The following is an 18,473-nucleotide window of genomic DNA, read 5'->3' as shown; positions in this document are numbered from 1 at the left end:
GGCCAAACCCACTCTGTTGAAGCCACTGGTTCAAAAGGGGAACTCTGAAGCATGGTCAGAACCAAGTTTAGGTCCCAGAGAACCAAAATATAAGGGGCTGTATATGCAGGACCCCTTGAATGAAGGTTCTTACTTCCAGAATATCAGCTATTTTCAGTTGGAAAAAGATAGACAAGGCAGACACCTGGACCTTTAGGGACCCAAGTTGCAGACCTGTGTCCAAGTCATCGTGGAGAAAGACTATGATACGGGAAAGATGAAAAATAGTCTAGTAAAAGAGTCTTAGTTTGCACCACTTAATGTAGGAATACCACACTCTGTAATAAATGTGGCTGAGGTCAGTTTCCTGGCTTGCAGCATGGTGTCTATCACTCTGGAGGAAAGCCCTCTGGACCTCCAGAGTTTGGCCTCAAAGACCATGCCATCAAATCCCACAGAGGTAGGTGCTGGTAAAGAACCGGGCCCTGCCATAACAGGTCGTCTCAACGGAGCAGAAACCTTCTTGGAACTGCTATTAAAAAAAACATAAAATAAAAACAAAAAGCCTATCTTTGCAAGAAGAGTACACCAGAGGTCCTACTCCTCTGGCACTCAAAACACACTGAGGTGTGCAGGGGGTTGCAGAGGGGTTATAGCCTGTCAACACGTAGTTAAATTAGTTAACTACTTGAGTGCCTACTCCATGTTCCCCTATATAACCCCATGGTAGCAGTGCCCCCAAGATAGGATGAAAGAGAGAAGAAAAAAAAAAAAAAAAAAAAACAACTTACTTTAGAATTTAGATTCATTTTTTCACCATCATAAAATTGTCTACTAACTCCAGGGGGGTGAAGGGGAACTCACTCCCATACATTAACTGCACAGATCCTAGAGTGTTGTAGCAGAGTTTATTTCAAACATGGCCTCCCCTGCAGAAAAGCCAGCTGGACACATGCAACAGGAATAGTAGAGTGGATATATTGAAGCAGGAATAGGAGATAGATGGTGAAGAGGAAAAAAAAAAAAAAAGTGGGGAAAGGAGAAAGAGGAAACACACATACACCCACCCACACTACAATGCAGAATAGCAGTGTGCCTGCTACACTGCTGCAGTAATATAATTACAGACATTAAAACCGGTGGGAAACACCCCCCCATTAAACCCCCCAATCCACCATGTAGCTTTGGTACAGTCATATTAAGCCCCTCCCACCCAGTCAACCGCATCAGGCTCCACCTTCACATAGGAAGGGGGCAGTCACATATCGATCTGACATTTAATTAACGGATAATGCATTAAAACTGCATCTATAGACCCATTTATGAACAGTCCTGAAGAGACGTAGGGCATTGATCATCTGCTCTGTAGCAGAGCAACGCATTGCAAACACTTCCTGCATGAAATCTCCATGGTAAACTGTGCATAATTCTTTCCTCTGCATTTGTCTCACTTCCACATACGATTATCTCTTATAGCCCCAGCCAAAAAAAAAAGCATTGCTGCTCCTGCCTCTCTTTTCACATGCACTGTACCAGTCTTCCATCTTTGTGGGCTGTTTACAGAAAATGCCCAAAATGTCCAACAACTTACTGCTGTGACCACCTACATAGAGGTACCGTGGAGTTTCAGTCTTGATGGGTTTACAGTCCAAAGCTTTCTCCCACTCCCGCATCTTGTGCCAAGTGAGAGCATCATAACCAAGCCACGGTATGTTCATCCACTCCAACCTGAGCCAATAGAAGCCAGTTATGAGAACCGCTTCTCCCTTATGTTGTGTCTGTGGTGGAAGCACCAATCAACCATCACTTTAAACAGATACATTAACAAGTAGAGATCTTCACAGGACGTTAATTTCTAGCAGCACACCTACACTTAACAGGTCTCCTGAGAACACCCCTTCACTGCCGAGCACACGTTGCAAAAGACTTGCTTTTATCGGATGAGTATGGACCTCTTCCATACCAAAGCTTGAGGCCATTAAATGGTCTTCCTATAGACGTCAGAGCACCAGCATGTTTACATCTCCGTTTCCACCTGGGACAGACCGCACAGCGTTGCAGACAATTTGCTATATAATTTAGAAAAAAAAAAAAAAAAAAAAAAAACTACTTGACACATTCCTCCACGTCACAAGTATAGGCTAAGAATGTCTAGTCTCAGATATATACGATGTAGAGGATCCTGTTCAGTTTGTGTTCACCTGTAACCTAGTTGTTGTCTTGAAGATTTTATCCTTAAAGAAAACTGTTACAAGGTCATGCTGGTGTGGTGGGACATTTGTAGGAAGGAGGGGGGAGTTGTGTTGGATTGTGGGTCCATACAACTACCAAAAAACAAAAAGTGTATAAAAGAAATGTGACGGTTATGATGCGTCTCAATGAATATGTAATAAAGTTCTAAATTAAAAAATAAATATAGACCTCCCCCATCATGAAAAAGGCCAAAGCTTTGCCTTGCCTTTATATGGACAAAAAGGCTTCCATGTCTTGGATCGGGTCGCTGAAGCATAGCTTACAGTTTATAAATGATAACACCTGCTATAGGACCGCATACAAGAGGTGGCACACGTTCACACCTACAAGCTTCCACATGAAGTAAGTGGTGTTTTGATGGGAGCCTCCAACTCTGATGCAGAGTCTCTAGATAAAGGAGGGCAGTAATGTGCTGGCTGAAGACATCTCATAATCTGAAGGGGATTCCTCGGCCCAGGTTGAGTATTGGGACAGTATGAAAACGGGGAAAAGAGGTATCTCCAACAGAAGAAATAATGAGGGAGTGGGAGTGGACCTCACCCCTGCGAGGAAAATGTTCATAAGAATCCCCCATACACCACATAATACACGATTATCCAATTTTGAGTCTCAAAGCCGCTTCCAAAGATTACGTTGGGGAGGGAACAGTCCTCCCCTCCCATGCCAGATGCTACCTGCCAAAAAAAGGGAGGTTTTGAGGGCTAAGGAGAGTGCTGCTCCTTGGAGACTCTGTCTGAGCCATGACATCCTGAAACCAGGAGGCTACGTCTACCTCCTGGGTCTCATACCGACGCAGGAACAGGTGCTCCTGAAAGACAAGAGAAAATCATTACAGAAATAAAAGATTGGCAGGTGTAAGCTGGCTGAGAACAAGAACAGAGATGGTAAAGGGGAACAGAAACAGCCTGGAAATCATCTCTCACAGATAAAATAAAGACGACATTGTACATGTGGTCAAATGGAGAGCCAGAAAGATAGGGCAAACTCTTTAGTGGATCCTAGATTTTGCTAGCATTCCAAGGACGTCTTGCAAAAGTAAAACCCACTGTAATTTAAATATTCGGTTCTAACAACAAACAATCATGTTGATATCAACCTTAATTCATGCACTCATCTCCAGCATCGACTATTGCAATCCCCTCATTACTGGTCTTCCCAAAATCAGACTTGAACTCTTGCAACCTATTTTGCACGCAGGGACTAGATTGATTTTCCTTGCAAACTGTTATTCCTCTGCTGAGCCACTCTGTCAGTCTCTACATTGGATGCCTGTTTTACAACAAATCCAATATAAAATTCTTCCTTTAACATACAAGGCCATCAACAAAATTGCACCGACATACATCTCCTCACTTGTCTCAAAATATCTCCCAACTCGACACCCCCGTTCTGCACAAGATCTGCGTCTCCCTTCCACTCTCATCACATCCTCCCATTCTCGGTTACAGGACTTTTTTCAGGCTGCACCAACTTTGTGGAATTCCCTCCCTCGCACAGCAAGACTTTCCTTTAGTCTTCAAACGTTCTCTGAAAACCCACCTCTTCAGACAAGCTTATGATATTCCTCAACCAGCATCTTAATCTCCCTAGGCTACCCTATTACCACCCTCTACACAGCTAACACAAGACAACAACCCTCTGACCAACATTGCCACACACACAGCCCACTCAATACTTTTTACCTTTGCATTGTAGCTGGTCCAATGTGCAATATGATGTAGCACATGCCCTTGTGTTTCAAACACCCACTGTCCCATAGTTGGTAAGCTTGTGAGCAGGGTTCTCTTACCTCTCTGTCTGTATGTATTACCCAGTATTGTTTTATTAATGTTTGTTCCCAATTGTAAAGTGCTACGGAATTTGCTGGCGCTATATAAATACGTGTTGATGATGATGATTGAGGATATCTCTGTAAAAGTAACTGCATGAGAAACAGAATCCTGATCTCAAATGGAGGTAAGACCATTCGTCTACTCACCAGAAGCTTATTGTACTTTGGCCTCTTTCTGTGATCCTTAGTGAGACTGCAGAGAGAAATATATAATATATATATAATTAGCAACAAATAAGTAACCATTACAAAGATGCTTCGTAGCTAAGCATCAGTGTAATGGCAGAAGCTGTTGTATCACGGATGAAGATACCGCCTCCTACACATTTAGACAAAGCATTTTGGGTAGGGAGGGGGTTGATTAATGGCCCCTGGCAATGAAAATTGCTCTGAAATCTAAGGATAAAATAATGACATTGACCAAATACTCATATAGCACTTTGCTACAAACAGTAGTAATACACACCAGGACAGAGGGGTGACACTTAAGTGACTCAGTCTGTTTGTCTCCCAGTCATGAAAATCTGAGTGTACAGACACCTTTAGCTGGAATGGGAAATGTGTCATTTGTAACTTACCAGTCCTTGACAAACGACTGGAAGAGAGAAGAAAAGCCCATATTGTGGGGGAGAACGGGAGGTTCCTCTTGGAGGACTTTGGTGAGAACTTCAAAGTCTGTCTTGCAGTTCTTGTAAGGGAACTGCCCAGTCGCCAGCTCCACCTAAGAGAGATCAAGCCCACTGGAGTAAAATGGGAATGAATCCATACGGTCACAGACATTCAGACTATAAAATGTCCTACGCAGCGAGTCAGGACAAGGAATGTATATTGTACTGGGTGCCTGTGGAATGTTGGCTTACCAATGAGATTCCTAGACTCCAGACATCTGCTCGGATGTCGTAGTCTGGTTTGGTTGGATCCGGAGGGTCAATTCTCTCAGGCTGAGGAGAAGAAGAAAAACCTTAACGGCATCTGGCATAAAGCTGCTCATGCTCACCTGCCACCCTTTTCCATATATATTCAAAGACAAATTTTCTTCCCACCTCCACCCCTCACAGCCCCTCTCACCGCCATGTAAGCGGCACATCCTGCACTCCTGGTTTTGGCCTTGGAGTCCACAAGACGGCCACTTATGCCAAAGTCGCATAGCTTTATCTGTCCATTGGCATCCAGCAGTATATTGGAGGGCTTCACATCTCTGTGTATAACACCGTGCTTCTCTTTCAGATAATATAAAGCATTCACAATCTAGGAGGACAAGAGAGAATTCAGTATTATCCAACAAAATCACTGTACATGACCTCTGATTAGGGTTATTTTCATACTTTTCTGCTGACTTGCAGACGCTCACACCATCACATTTTATACACCAGCCTTTTTAAGGTTTCTCAGATCACATTTATATTACTCACTGCTACGGTCATCTTTCCCAAAATGCTCTCTGGGATGGGCCCCTGGATTCTCTTCTTCAGTTTCTCTGCACACGTCCCCATCAGTTCCATGGCTATGAACACATCTGTCTGTAGAGTTGGGATAGATATGGAGTCACGTGTCAAGAGGGTAAACACGTGTCACTTGGTCTTACAAATCTCCAGAAGATATCATTAAAGGCTTTATTTGTGGGACAAAAACATATCTGAGATAATACAACAAGAGACACTACAGAAAAACAAGATTGTTCAGTTAATTGGCAAACTTGTCCACGTCTATTAGGGATGCAACTTATGCTAACAATACAAGCAATGGACTAGGCCACGGCAGCCGGTTGCCCCCATGTACATGTTGGAACTTCTAGTTAAAGCTGGAAAGTAAAGAGAAATGTTAGAGGGTGGAGGGTGGGAGATAGAGGAGAGGGGGTACAAGCTGGACTGTGACGTGAACCATAACAGAACATAAGTGTTTTTTTGGACACGGGTTGGATTAAAATCTTCATGCCATGGTAAATTATAATAAGAACGTACGTTTGTGATAAAGGTGCCGTAACACTGAACAATGTATGGACAGTCGTGACTCTTCAGCACAACATCCAAATCCATCAGGATCCGTTTGTTCTCCTCCTTGTTACCAGAGCGCCTCATTTGCTGGAAACCAAGCACAGACGGACACATAGTGACATTCTACTTCCTCGAGGGTCGATCATGTTATATACCAACAAAAATACACCAAATACCATTAATACTAGAGAGCTGCTGAATCTAAAATGATGTAAAGGCAGCCTGTAACATTCACAGTATGTGAAAAGGCTCCATATTCTGGTTACACTTAAAATGTCTGACATAGTGTAGAGCCAAGTTATATCTATGTAAATCTCCATTAGAGGCTGAGTGAAGCCATACTGTATTGTTCAGTAATCTTACAGTTGGATATGAAGAGGAAAACAGGCATCCTCCAGAGACATAAAACCAAATGAAACATTATTTACAAATCACAATACTTACATAGAAAGACAAACAACTACAAAACCTCAAATATTTGGGATTTGAAGAAAAACTTGTTAAGAATAGGCAATTATATACGTATTTCTAAAAAAACAAACAAAATAAAAGGTCACTTCCTTTCTGACGGGTGAGAGATGGAGTATACAGACTGGACAAGAAGGATAATCTCTTACGCAGAACGTACCCCAGTGATGAGATGGTGCGCATCAGCTTTAGCTCAATGGTTTAAATAGTTGGACACAGACGCTTAGGCTTATGTTTTATCAATCAAAGCTTCTCTCATTTTATTGACCAACTACTGGCCTGAACTGTCAAGACCTCCTGGATCCCTCTGGTATACTGGCTGCTGTGGATGGTGGAACAACAAAGAGCCTAAATCCAAACATGGCACTTTTATGGTGGCATCCCTTCATATGTTCTCTGAAGATCAAGACGATGGTGGAGCCCATGGAAGAGTAGTAATGAAACCACAGTCACCAATCCCATACCTTTCTTCTGCATCACTGATAACAAATGTTACAAATTTGCATTGGATATGTTCACATAAGTCGCCTAACTTATCAAATCTTTAGATAAGACACAAAATCGGGTAGCAAGAGAGTAAGGAACACCTTTGAAATCCTCAGCTGGCAATATACAAAAATCTTGTGGGCATAACGAAAGTTACATTACCATAAGAACAGACTATTGTCACTGTTTGCCTTGTACATATTTTTCCCTTCAGAATCTTACGGTTTCTCCCCACAGCACCTTCCTGACACAACAGAAATAAGCCTAATGAGTAGTGGCTGCATTCTTGTCCAGGTTTCCTGGCCCCATTGCCCTCTCTGTCACCCAGACAGTTGCTGTGTTTTTGCCGACACCACAATGTTGCATATTGCTAGTCTCCAGGTGTCATCTTACAACTAGTACCAAGGCAGGCAGGTTCTTATTCCCAGTGGGATATCTGTGTAACACAGGACCTCATCCAATGTATGAATTCCTCATTGCTAGCTATATTTTTTGGGGGCTTTTTGCAACTACTGTAACAGGCCTAACCTGCTCACCCAAGTTATACATCCCTATTATACAGCCCCAGCATACGTCTGTTGAGTCTCTCCGACATGGCGGTGGGCATCTCTAAATGTGTCTCCATCTCCCTTGGAATGGCTTTTGGATATCCATACAATGCCTGCCCCGACCTCCATGTAGCACATAAGAAAATAGGATTTATGTATTTATTGTTAAATCACTTTGTTAAGTAGCTCAGTAGTTGTTTCCAGGCTGTCGTATTGCTTGATTTTTAAAGGTCGCTACAAGTTGTCTGTTTTTTTTTTTGTTATGTTAAGTCAATCTTGGAGGCTTTACTGTTCATTTCAGTATTATGCTTGGGTTATGGCCTACAGAGGAGCCACTCACTATGGCAGTGCTTACAGTCAGGGTGCATGACATGTATCCAAAGAGGCCCGAAAATATAAAACAAAAACATCTTCTGAGCTATTAGACTGCCTGTGGTAGGTGACCTGTCTGTAGTACAAATAGTTTGATGACATTAGGAAAAAAATAAATAAAGCACATAGAATTATTGATGCTTTAATCCAATCCTGAAACCAACATGTCCAGAGTTAACCTACTTATAACATTGTCATTTACCTTCACAGCAATGATATGTCCGGTCTTCTTAAAACTCATCTTCCAGACTTGTCCACAAGTCCCACTGCCGATTTCTCCCAAATTCTCCAGATCATTAATATCCGCCTGGTACTTCTGTGTTAAGAACATCACAAGTCAGAAGAAACCCCCACTGCAGCATACCATACCCCATACCATGCCCTATTACCCTATCACTGTCCTGTACCTACCACTAGTATGGTACATGACCACCTCATTTTATAGAATGAGGAGGGTCATGTGATTGTTAAGGATTTTTTTAAAAAGGTCTAGAGATTTGTACTTTACTATTATAGGACCCTACATTATATAAGGATCTTGTATCCCTCACTGCTCTAATACACTGACCCTTCATACTATAACTGAACTTTATCTGTCCCTGCTATATTACTTGACTCCTTAACCTTGTCTGGTATCTATTACACTTACCCATCTTTCTAAAACTGTCCTTTATTTATCACTATTACATTGAGCCCTCTCTCTACAATTGCCATACATTTATCAGTGCTCTACTACATAACCCCTTATTCTATATCTGTCCTGTATCACATGTCCCCTCATCCTATGACTATACCTGTAGCTATCACTGCTTTATTACATGCCTCCTCATCCCATAACTGTCCTGTAGCTATCACTGCTCTATTACATGTCTCCTCATCCTATAACTGTCCTGTAGCTATCCCTGCTCTATTACATGTCTCCTCATCCTATAAGTGTCATGTACCTATCACTGCTCTATTACATGTCTCCTCATCCTATAACTATACCTGTAGCTATCACTGCTCTATTACATGTCTCCTCATCCTATAACTGTCCTGTAGCTATCACTGCTCTATTACATGTCTCCTCATCCTATAACTGTCCTGTAGCTATCACTGCTCTATTACATGTCTCCTCATCCTATAACTATACCTGTAGCTATCACTGCTCTATTACATGTCTCCTCATCCTATAACTATACCTGTAGCTATCACTGCTCTATTACATGTCTCCTCATCCTATAAGTGTCCTGTAGCTATCACTGCTCTATTACATGTCTCCTCATCCTATAACTGTCCTGTAGCTATCACTGCTCTATTACATGTCTCCTCATCCTATAACTATACCTGTAGCTATCACTGCTCTATTACATGTCTCCTCATCCTATAACTGTCCTGTAGCTATCACTGCTCTATTACATGTCTCTCATCCTATAACTGTCCTGTAACTATCACTGCTCTATTACATGTCTCCTCATCCTATAACTATACCTGTAGCTATCACTGCTCTATTACATGTCTCCTCATCCTATAACTATACCTGTAGCTATCACTGCTCTATTACATGTCTCCTCATCCTATAACTGTCCTGTAGCTATCACTGCTCTATTACATGTCTCTTCATCCTATAACTGTCATGTAGCTATCACTGCTCTATTACATGTCTCCTTATCCTATAACTATACCTGTAGCTATCACTGCTCTATTACATGTCTCCTCATCCTATAACTATACCTGTAGCTATCACTGCTCTATTACATGTCTCCTCATCCTATAACTGTCATATAGCTATCACTGCTCTATTACATGTCTCCTCATCATATAACTGTCCTGTAGCTATCACTGCTCTATTACGTCTCCTCATCGTATAACTGTCCTGTATCTATCACTGCTTTATTACATGTCTCCTCATCCTATAACTGTCCTGTAGCTATCACTGCTCTATTACATGTCTCCTCATCCTATAACTATACCTGTAGCCATCACTGCTCTATTACATGTCTCCTCCTTCTATAACTGTCCTGGAGCTATCACTGCTTTATTACATGTCTCCTCCTTCTATAACTGTCCTGGAGCTATCACTGCTTTATTACATGTCTCCTCATTCTATAACTGTCCTGGAGCTATCACTGCTTTATTACATGTCTCCTCATCCTATAACTATACTTGTATCTATCACATGTCTCCTCATCCTATAACTATACCTGTATCTATCACTGCTCTATTGCCCTCATTGCTATAATTAAAACAATCTACAATAATAATGCTAAACATCAACTTCAGTCATATCTCACCTTCCCCTCAATTAAAAGAATCCCAGTCTGTTTGATAATTTCTTGCAGCTTCTGATCAATTTCAGTGCTGAAAACAACAACAAACCAACAATAAAAAGGCTGCATGACTCCATTATACATACATTTCTGAAGCACAAGGAGAGATACACACCTGAAAGCTACAGGTAACAATGTAACAGTGTGCCAACTGTGCTACCAGTATAAATTAAACAATTGTAAGGCACACTTTTCTACATCTCTATATATAAATATATCATACAAAATCCATCCAAAGGGTGAAAAATGCATCATTCTTAAATCTATATGTCTCTTACATCTCTGACAGTTCGTTTCTTTTAAGAACGTTATTGGTAAAGCTATACAAATATTTGGAAATTGTTCCTTATAACTGGCCACCGGGTGGCACTACTACATTGAAGTTTATGGATAACGTACTACACACGGTAACTTCCACTGATATGTATACATTAAACATGCAAAGAAATTAAACCCTCTACATACAAAACTTTATTTCCATATATGTTACTAACCATTTATAGAGATGCAAGATACAGAGCATTTTCCTTAATGAGTACGTTGATCACAAGGGAACGCTGCAACACTACAGAGCATAGACGGGGTGTTCATATAAAAGGTGTGGAAAGAGGACAGAAACACCTTTAACTAGCTAATCATGTAGACCACGGCCCTCACAGCCTGCATGGTAACGTATTTATGGGTTTGTACACCTGTCTTATTAATACAATGTATGACCTGGGTGGGTTAGTAAACTGGACTGAGATGGGTGAATTAATTGGTGTTTAAATCCAATTAATTTCTTCTTTTATGTTGACTGAAAGAGCAGAGGGTGGTGAGACGGTCTTCAACTTCACCCTATTCTCTTAGCCATGCTGCATTCTAGGGTTCTCAGGTTCCTACGTTGCCTGAGCATGGTGTGTATTTCCCCTCAGTACATCTCCAGGTATACCTTACTGTAGTAAGGAGTGGGAGTGAGCAGATTATTTTTAAATGGACACTGGAAAAAGATTCCCCCCTACAAGTTATGGGAATCACTGCAATACAAATAATTGGTATATATTTATTTATCGCTCTTGCTGCTCTACCTCTGCCATCTTTTTATCAAGCCTACTAGCCCCCCACTCAGTTTCACCCAGCCTGTGCCCACCATCCCTCTTACGAGCAATGCCCTCTCTCTCCTGGTGTTTTCTGTATGTCATTTTGCAGGTTTTAATGTAAGAATGTAAACTAGCTGTTTGTATTTAATTTTGTCCCTTTTGTACTTGTGTTTTGTAATTTGGTTGTACATTATAACACCCTATGTACAGCGCTAAGAAACCCTTCTTGTGCATTATAAAGGATAATAAAAATATTAGCAAACAAATACATATAAATGCACGTTTGATATACCATCAAATAAAATGGAAAGAAATGAAACGGCATGAAAATGTCTGGTTCCCATATCTCTTACTAACCAAAGTTTTTAAAAAAAAACAGTAGCTGCCAATTAATTCTCCAAATTAATACACAGATGTCACAGTCCAAAATATATTTTACATTAAGAATAAGGCTTTAAGAGACTGTGTCAAACAGCAGCACAGGCACAAACACATTCTGAAAGTGATTTTCCAAATGCTTTGGTGTAAATGTGACATGGTCTCACCTCTCCAAGCTTCGCGGCGGTGGGTAGGTTTGGGGAAGGTTCAATATATTCCGCGGCCGGACAGGCAACGTAGAGTGATGGTGTGAGGGGTTGTCAGGACGAGTGTGTCCATCATTGGCAAGAGGGAGTTGTAAGGCTGCATGAAAAAAAGTGGTAGAGGGTGGTATGTAGAAAGGGGAGAAAGTATTGGGGAACAGAGGTAAGCATTGAGCAACAGCAGTGTCCCCATTTACACCTCTGTATGTCACCTACTCCAGTGGCTTCTATCTCATTGTGTATTGGTAGCGTCTTTTACACTTCATGCCCCAAACAATATGCCATTTTGTTTTAGTAGTACTTTATGTTCCCTAGTTTCTGTGCTGCACCCAATAAGGTCTCCGTTACACTCCATGCAATGCACCCTGCATACATCTCCCCCCTTCTCGTTGCTGAACACCTTGACACCTTGTCTTTGTTCTTATGTTAGGTTCTCCTGAGCTCATGCTCCATACAAAGCCGACATGCCGTGTCCACACTGCATGCAACATTGCCCATCCCATGCACAAAGACAGGTGGGAAAGCGATGCCAAGCATGAGCAGAGGAAAGCAAGGAGGAGAGATGGAAGGTAACTGGGAGGGTCGGAGTGAGGAGAAAATACAGGAAAATGTAAAAAAATAAAAAGCAGTGAGTGCATGTTAAAAGTGACATGGGGGGCAGTTAGCTGGGCCTGGAGCAAGTGAGGAGTTGATAAGGACGATCCGGTACCTGCTCGCTGGGATGGAGCGGGCGTGGGGCTTAGAGTGATGAGAATAACTAGGGGAAAAATAGGGGGAAAAACAAAAATCAACATAAAATACAGAGCAACCCAGGACATAAAACAGGAGACTGTAGGAGAAAGGGACAGAACAACATTGGAAAATGAAGTTAAACACGAGAACAGAGGTGAGCAAAATGAGTGAAAATGAAGGACATAAGAATGGAGACTGGATGGCAGGAAGAAGGGTCCAAAGATCACGTGGGATGTGGAGACATATGAAGATTCTCAGACAGTTTCCAATTAAAATAAAAATAATTGCAATTTCCTTCTCAGACTCAGAGCATGTACCCGCTCATATAAATACATCAGAACCACATAGCTACCATTAACGTGTCTTAAAATAATGGACACCATAATGCTAGACTCGCTGTCATTGTCTTACCGTTTCCCAGCACCAATATTCATTCACCTTATCTCTTCCAACATCAGTCTGTACTTCTACTCTCTGAAAACAGGAACCTCTCAGCTCATTACCATTAAGTAACACAATAACGCAAGCCCATTTCTTCTACTTTATAGTCAGCATACATACTTCAGGAGACCCTTCTCCTTCAAATCAGCACAATCCATGAACCTCTGTTCCACAGTGTCAGAGCAACGTCAAACAGGGTATGACAAATCCTTGGAGCTAGGTAGCCTAGAAAATGACTGCTTGGCCTAACTTTTCAGTGTCATTTGTATTGCTGTTAACAGAAACATCATCTTCACTTTCTAAAAACTCCTCCGGGAAGACTCTCCCCTCCTGAGGGCCAGCTCAATCCTGGAAAACCCTCTCTCCCCTCCTGAGGGCCAGCTCAATCCTGGAAAACCCTCTCTCCCCTCCTGAGGGCCAGCTCAATCCTGGAAGACCCTCTCTCCCCTCCCAAGGGCCAGCTCAATCCCGGAAGACCCTCTCCCCTCATGAGGGCCAGCTCAATCCCGGAAGACCCTTTCCCCTCCTGAGGGCCAGCTCAATCCTGGAAGACCCTCTCTCTCCCCTCCTGAGGGCCAGCTCAATCCTGGAAGACCCTCTCTCTCCCCTCCTGAGGGCCAGCTCAATCCTGAAAGACCCTCTCTCCCCTGCTGAGGGCCAGCTCAATACTGAAAGACCCTCTCTCCCCTGCTGAGGGCCAGCTCAATCCTGAAAGACCCTCTTTCCCCTTCTGAGGGCCAGCTCAATCCTGGAAAACCCTCTCTCCCCTCTTGAGGGCCAGCTCAATCCTGGAAAACCCTCTCTCCCCTCCTGAGGGCCAGCTCAATCCTGGAAAACCCTCTCTCCCCTCCTGAGGGCCAGCTCAATCCTGGAAGACCCTCTCTCCCCTCCTGAGGACCAGCTCAATCCTGGAAGACCCTCTCTCCCCTCCTGAGGGCCAGCTCAATCCTGGAAGACCCTCTCTCCCCTCCTGAGGGCCAGCTCAATCCTGGAAGACAATCTCTGCCCTCCTGAGGGCCAGCTCAATCCTGGAAGACCCTCTCTCCCCTCCTGAGGGCCAGCTCAATCCTGGAAGACCCTCTCTCCCCTCCTGAGGGCCAGCTCAATCCTGGAAGACCCTCTCTCCCCTCCTGAGGGCCAGCTCAATCCTGGAAGACCCTCTCTCCCCTCCTGAGGGACAGTTCAATCCTGGAAGACCCTCTCCCCTCCTGAGGGCCAGCTCAATCCTGGGTGGGATGAAATTAACATACTTCTAATAACAAACATATTGCAGATGTATTGCCTGGCCCTCCAATCATACTCCAGTGCAGGACAGTAGAGTAGGAGCCCTCACAATATGTTAGCAGAGTCTGTATATCTTCTGCAGAGAGATATGGAGCAAATAGTGAAAAGTTTAATCATGAGATGACAAGGAAAAGGGAATTAGTGACAAATAAATGTATCCTGATCATGCCTCCAAATTTCCAATATTACTACAATTCTACTTCGACTGTCAACATAAGTATTCTTCAACGGAGTATCCTCCCTCTTTTCACCTTTAACCTAAACAGTTAAATTTGTTGATAAAGGATAAGTGATAATTTGTTTTCAAGTCAAACAAATCTGTATTACATATTTCACAAGTCTTACATTCATAGTACAAAACCTTGGTTTTCACAGCTGCTTTCCAATTCTATCAAGCTAAGCCAGTAGAGGGTAACTGTTGTTAATGGGCCGTAGGCAGCTCTCAACCATGCTAAGTCTCCCCCTTTCAGACCCTTCAGCCTGACCTAGTACAAAATGCTCTGGTCCACAACTTCCTACTTAATTAAGCAATAAAAAAAAAAAAAAAAAAAAAGGTTGCAGTAACCTGGGCTAAATTAATGGATTGTAATAAAAATGCCAGAGTCACCAATTAATTTAGCCCAGGTAACTGTAAATGGAGGATGGGCATTTCATGACAGCTGTAAGGGGTCATGCTGAAGGGTCTGCTGTTGAAGCGGATTGTAATGTATTCCTGCAGCAACGTCACACAGTCTCCTTCCATTCGCTTCCAAATTACTAGTGGCTTGTTTATAACCACCTCAAAATATTCAGCACCTGTCACTCACTCCTGGACCACTCAAATCTGGATGCGATTCCGTCCACTCCAGAGACTGCCATTTCTAAAATCACTAATGACCTTCTCTCTGCTAAATCTAAGGGCACTGGTCACCTCCGAAAATTTGCCCGTTGGGTGGTATTAAGAAGTAGCCAGGTCGGGGGAAACCATGGTTTACTCTATTATAAAAGAACAAGTAAAAACAGCCGGGTGGAGCACCCAGGAAATAGGTGCTGGTGAGAACACTGAAGGGTCACTTCTCTTTGCCCATCCTGGACCCTCTCTGCCACTTTCAACCTCTCCTCCTGCACACCCTTAAATCCATTGACCTTCATCACATTGTTTTGTCATGGTTCTCCTCCTACCTGTCCAAATTCTTCTGTTTCTACCCTGGCTCCTCCTCCCCCATTGGGATCCCACAAAGCTCCATACTTGGCTTTCTGTTCTTCTAGTAGTACTACTCCTCTCCTTTGGTAAACTAATTAACTCCTTCAGTCTCCAGTACCACCTCTATACTGATGAAAGCCAAATCTACGTCTCTCCCCTCCTCTCTCTACCGTATTTGTTCAAGGATGTCACAACATGTCTAAAACAGAGCTCATCAGCTTCCCTCCCTCTAGTCTCCAAACCTCTCTCCATGGCCAACACTACATTCTCCTCTGTTTTTCATGTCTTCTGCCTGGGTATCAGTCTGGACTCCTCCCTCTCCTTCACTGGCCACATACAGTCCCTCTCCCAAACCTGTTACTTGCACCTTCGAAACATTGCCAGGATTAAACCTTCCTTAATCAGGACACTACCAAGATGCTCATCCACTCTCTAATTATGTTCCGCTTCAACTACTGCAACCTCCTCCTCTGTACTCTCCCTCTCCTCACTTCAATCACCGCTGCAAGACGGAATTTCCTCTCTCAATCTCTACACTGGTTACCTATTCTCTATAGAATCCAACTCAAACTCATCACCTACAAAGCCCTTAGCCAGCATATCCCTCCAAATCTCCTGACCTCTCTGCCAATGACTAGCCCTCAACTCCCCACTGATTACCATATCACAGTCCCAACTTCATGACTTCTCCCATGCTCCACACCTATAGAACACACGCCCACATACAGACCCTCCAATGCTTTAAACCAGGCCTGTCCAACCTGCAGCCCTCCAGGTGTTGTGAAACTACAAGCCCCAGCATGCTTTGCCAGTAGACAACCAGTTGATAGCTGGAAGGGCATGCTGGGACTTGTAGTTTCACAACATCTGGAAGGCCGCAGGTTGGACAGGCCTGCTTTAAACGATCCTCAAAAACCCACCTGTTCTTCAAAGCCTACCAGTCTTCCCCCCTAACTCCACCCTTCACTGGCCCAGTCTCCCAAAACCCACACTCTTATCTCAGCCTCACCATTCTCCATTAGATTGTAGGATCTCAAGAGCAGGAACCCCTTCCTTCAAATCATTGTTTTAGTTGTGTGAACACTTCATGCTTGTTCTCTGGTCCCTGAAACATATCTACAAAAGCAATTATTTTTAAACCTTTTGGGAACAGGGGCTATGAGTCTGAGAAATATTAAGTTGCCCACCTCTAAGCTTAACTGGAATATTATGTAACCTAGCATAATCAAAGCTTTTTTATGATAACCTGTTTTAATACAATCATGGCTCGACCTTTCATCGCCTTTGTGTTCTCTATTCTTAAGAAAAGAGTATAAATAACTGTAGTACTTTGTACTCAAATGTTACAATTACATTTTTCTATGGTAGGACTCTTTTGTTCCACTGTAGTCAGAGAACCCATCTATATCATAACCAACATGCTTTACAAAAATAAAAACTTCCTTCAATGTAAAATAATCTGCCAATTTGTAGTGAAATGCTTAAATTTGAAAAAGGAGGCTCAACAAAAAACATCAGGAAAAAATCAGAACAAGTTTATTTACACCACAGAAAGTAACAGAGTAGATAATCTATAAAGCAAACCAGACCATAGTAGCCAATCAAAAAAAAATCAGAACATTCACAAACTTCCTGTTACTAGCACTGTGTACTGGTCTCTTCCACCAGATAATAATTCAACGGTGATCACAAAAATTGTAGATTTCAGGAGCCATTCTGTTAGGTCTAAGAGCCAGCAATACCTTTTAAGGAGCTAGGAAAGATTGACATCAATAGAATGACTAATAATATTATGTAGGTGTACTGACTACCTAGCTCCTTGGATTTGTCCAGTCTAATAATCCATTTATACACCAAACCAGAGCAAGCAATTTCAGGTTCACTTTACCACTACTCACATCTCTCAACCAGACCACAGTGGCCCATCCAGGCCGGCGCCAACCAGACCAGCCCAGACCACAGCGGCCCATCCAGGCCAGCGCCAACAAGACCAGCCCAGAGTGCTCCTATCCAGGCCAGCGCCTACCAGACCAGCCTAGAGCCCTCCATCCAGGCCGGCGCCAACCAGACCAGCCCAGGCCACAGCGGCCCATCCAGGCCAGCGCCAACAAGACCAGCCCAGAGTGCTCCCATCCAGGCCAGCGCCTCCCAGCCCAGCCCAGAGCCCTCCATCCAGACCAGCGTCAACCAGACCAGCCCAGGCCGGCGCCAACCAGACCAGCCCAGAGCCCTCCATCCAGGTGACCAACCAGACAATAAGCAAATCTGCCATTCAGGCACTCCACTACTACTCTCAGAATGTACCATTCTTTTCCCCCACTAAATTTTCTCTTTCAAGTAACTGGTCTTACACCAAGGGCCCCATAGCCACATTTCAGGGGCAAGTCTTTACACCCTGTATAGAAATAAGAGCCATAACACGTCCTCCCACCAGGCATCCTCTGAGCATGACTCCTTTATATATACCTGTATCTAACCCCTCCACAAACTCAAGAACAGCCGTTTATAACACAGCAGTCTGTTCCTAACACCCCTCCCCCAACAGGGCTCCGACAACTCAGGCCCTTCATTCTTTCCGCTCCCACTATGGTCCTTACTAGGCCGGGGACGCTGCGGACTGATCTCCAGCTCAATCCTTCTTTTCGCCTCTCTGTTCTCCTGCTTCAGTTTCGCCTCCAGACGGGAGAGCTTCTGTTCCAGGGAGGACGCCGCCATCTTTCCTCCGCGCACTAATAATAAACAAACAGCCCAGTGCGCATGCGCGGAGAAGGCGGGCAGATGTCTCTGCGCATGCGCAAGCCGACTTACGGGGAGGACAACTTGACATAGCTAGGGGAAGACTGACAGCTGGCAGTGCGCCTGCGCGCTGAATCTAATATTCCAATCCGCGCGTGTGCACTGATCGGAGCGATTGGAGACACTTACGCATGCGC

At 43.5% G+C, this 18,473-nt stretch overlaps 1 protein-coding gene across 2 annotated transcripts; it reads right to left on the bottom strand.

The window, feature by feature from the left end:
• Nucleotides 1–868: 868 nt before the first annotated feature.
• On the bottom strand, nucleotides 869–18,292 carry MAP2K7 (mitogen-activated protein kinase kinase 7). 2 transcript variants are annotated; one of them, XM_075206919.1, is made up of 12 exons: nucleotides 18,138–18,292; nucleotides 12,610–12,657; nucleotides 11,865–12,000; nucleotides 10,205–10,271; nucleotides 8,134–8,247; nucleotides 6,025–6,144; nucleotides 5,476–5,583; nucleotides 5,132–5,311; nucleotides 4,924–5,004; nucleotides 4,642–4,784; nucleotides 4,211–4,256; nucleotides 869–3,040 (listed from the first exon to the last, which is right to left on the bottom strand). In XM_075206919.1, exons 1-12 carry the CDS (start codon nucleotides 18,253–18,255, stop codon nucleotides 2,903–2,905), a joined length of 1,299 nt encoding a protein of 432 aa, XP_075063020.1. In that variant the 5' UTR covers nucleotides 18,256–18,292; the 3' UTR covers nucleotides 869–2,902. The 2 variants fall into 2 exon arrangements, with proteins under 2 accessions (XP_075063020.1, XP_075063021.1); XM_075206920.1 differs by lacking the exon at nucleotides 12,610–12,657.
• Between the last annotated feature and the right edge of the window lie 181 nt (nucleotides 18,293–18,473).

Source organism: Mixophyes fleayi, chromosome 4 (genome assembly GCF_038048845.1).
Source record: "Mixophyes fleayi isolate aMixFle1 chromosome 4, aMixFle1.hap1, whole genome shotgun sequence".
NCBI classification, from domain to species: Eukaryota; Metazoa; Chordata; class Amphibia; order Anura; family Limnodynastidae; genus Mixophyes; species Mixophyes fleayi.
The sequence above is the reverse complement of the archived record's forward strand: the minus strand, read 5'-3'. Positions and strand labels throughout refer to the sequence as shown.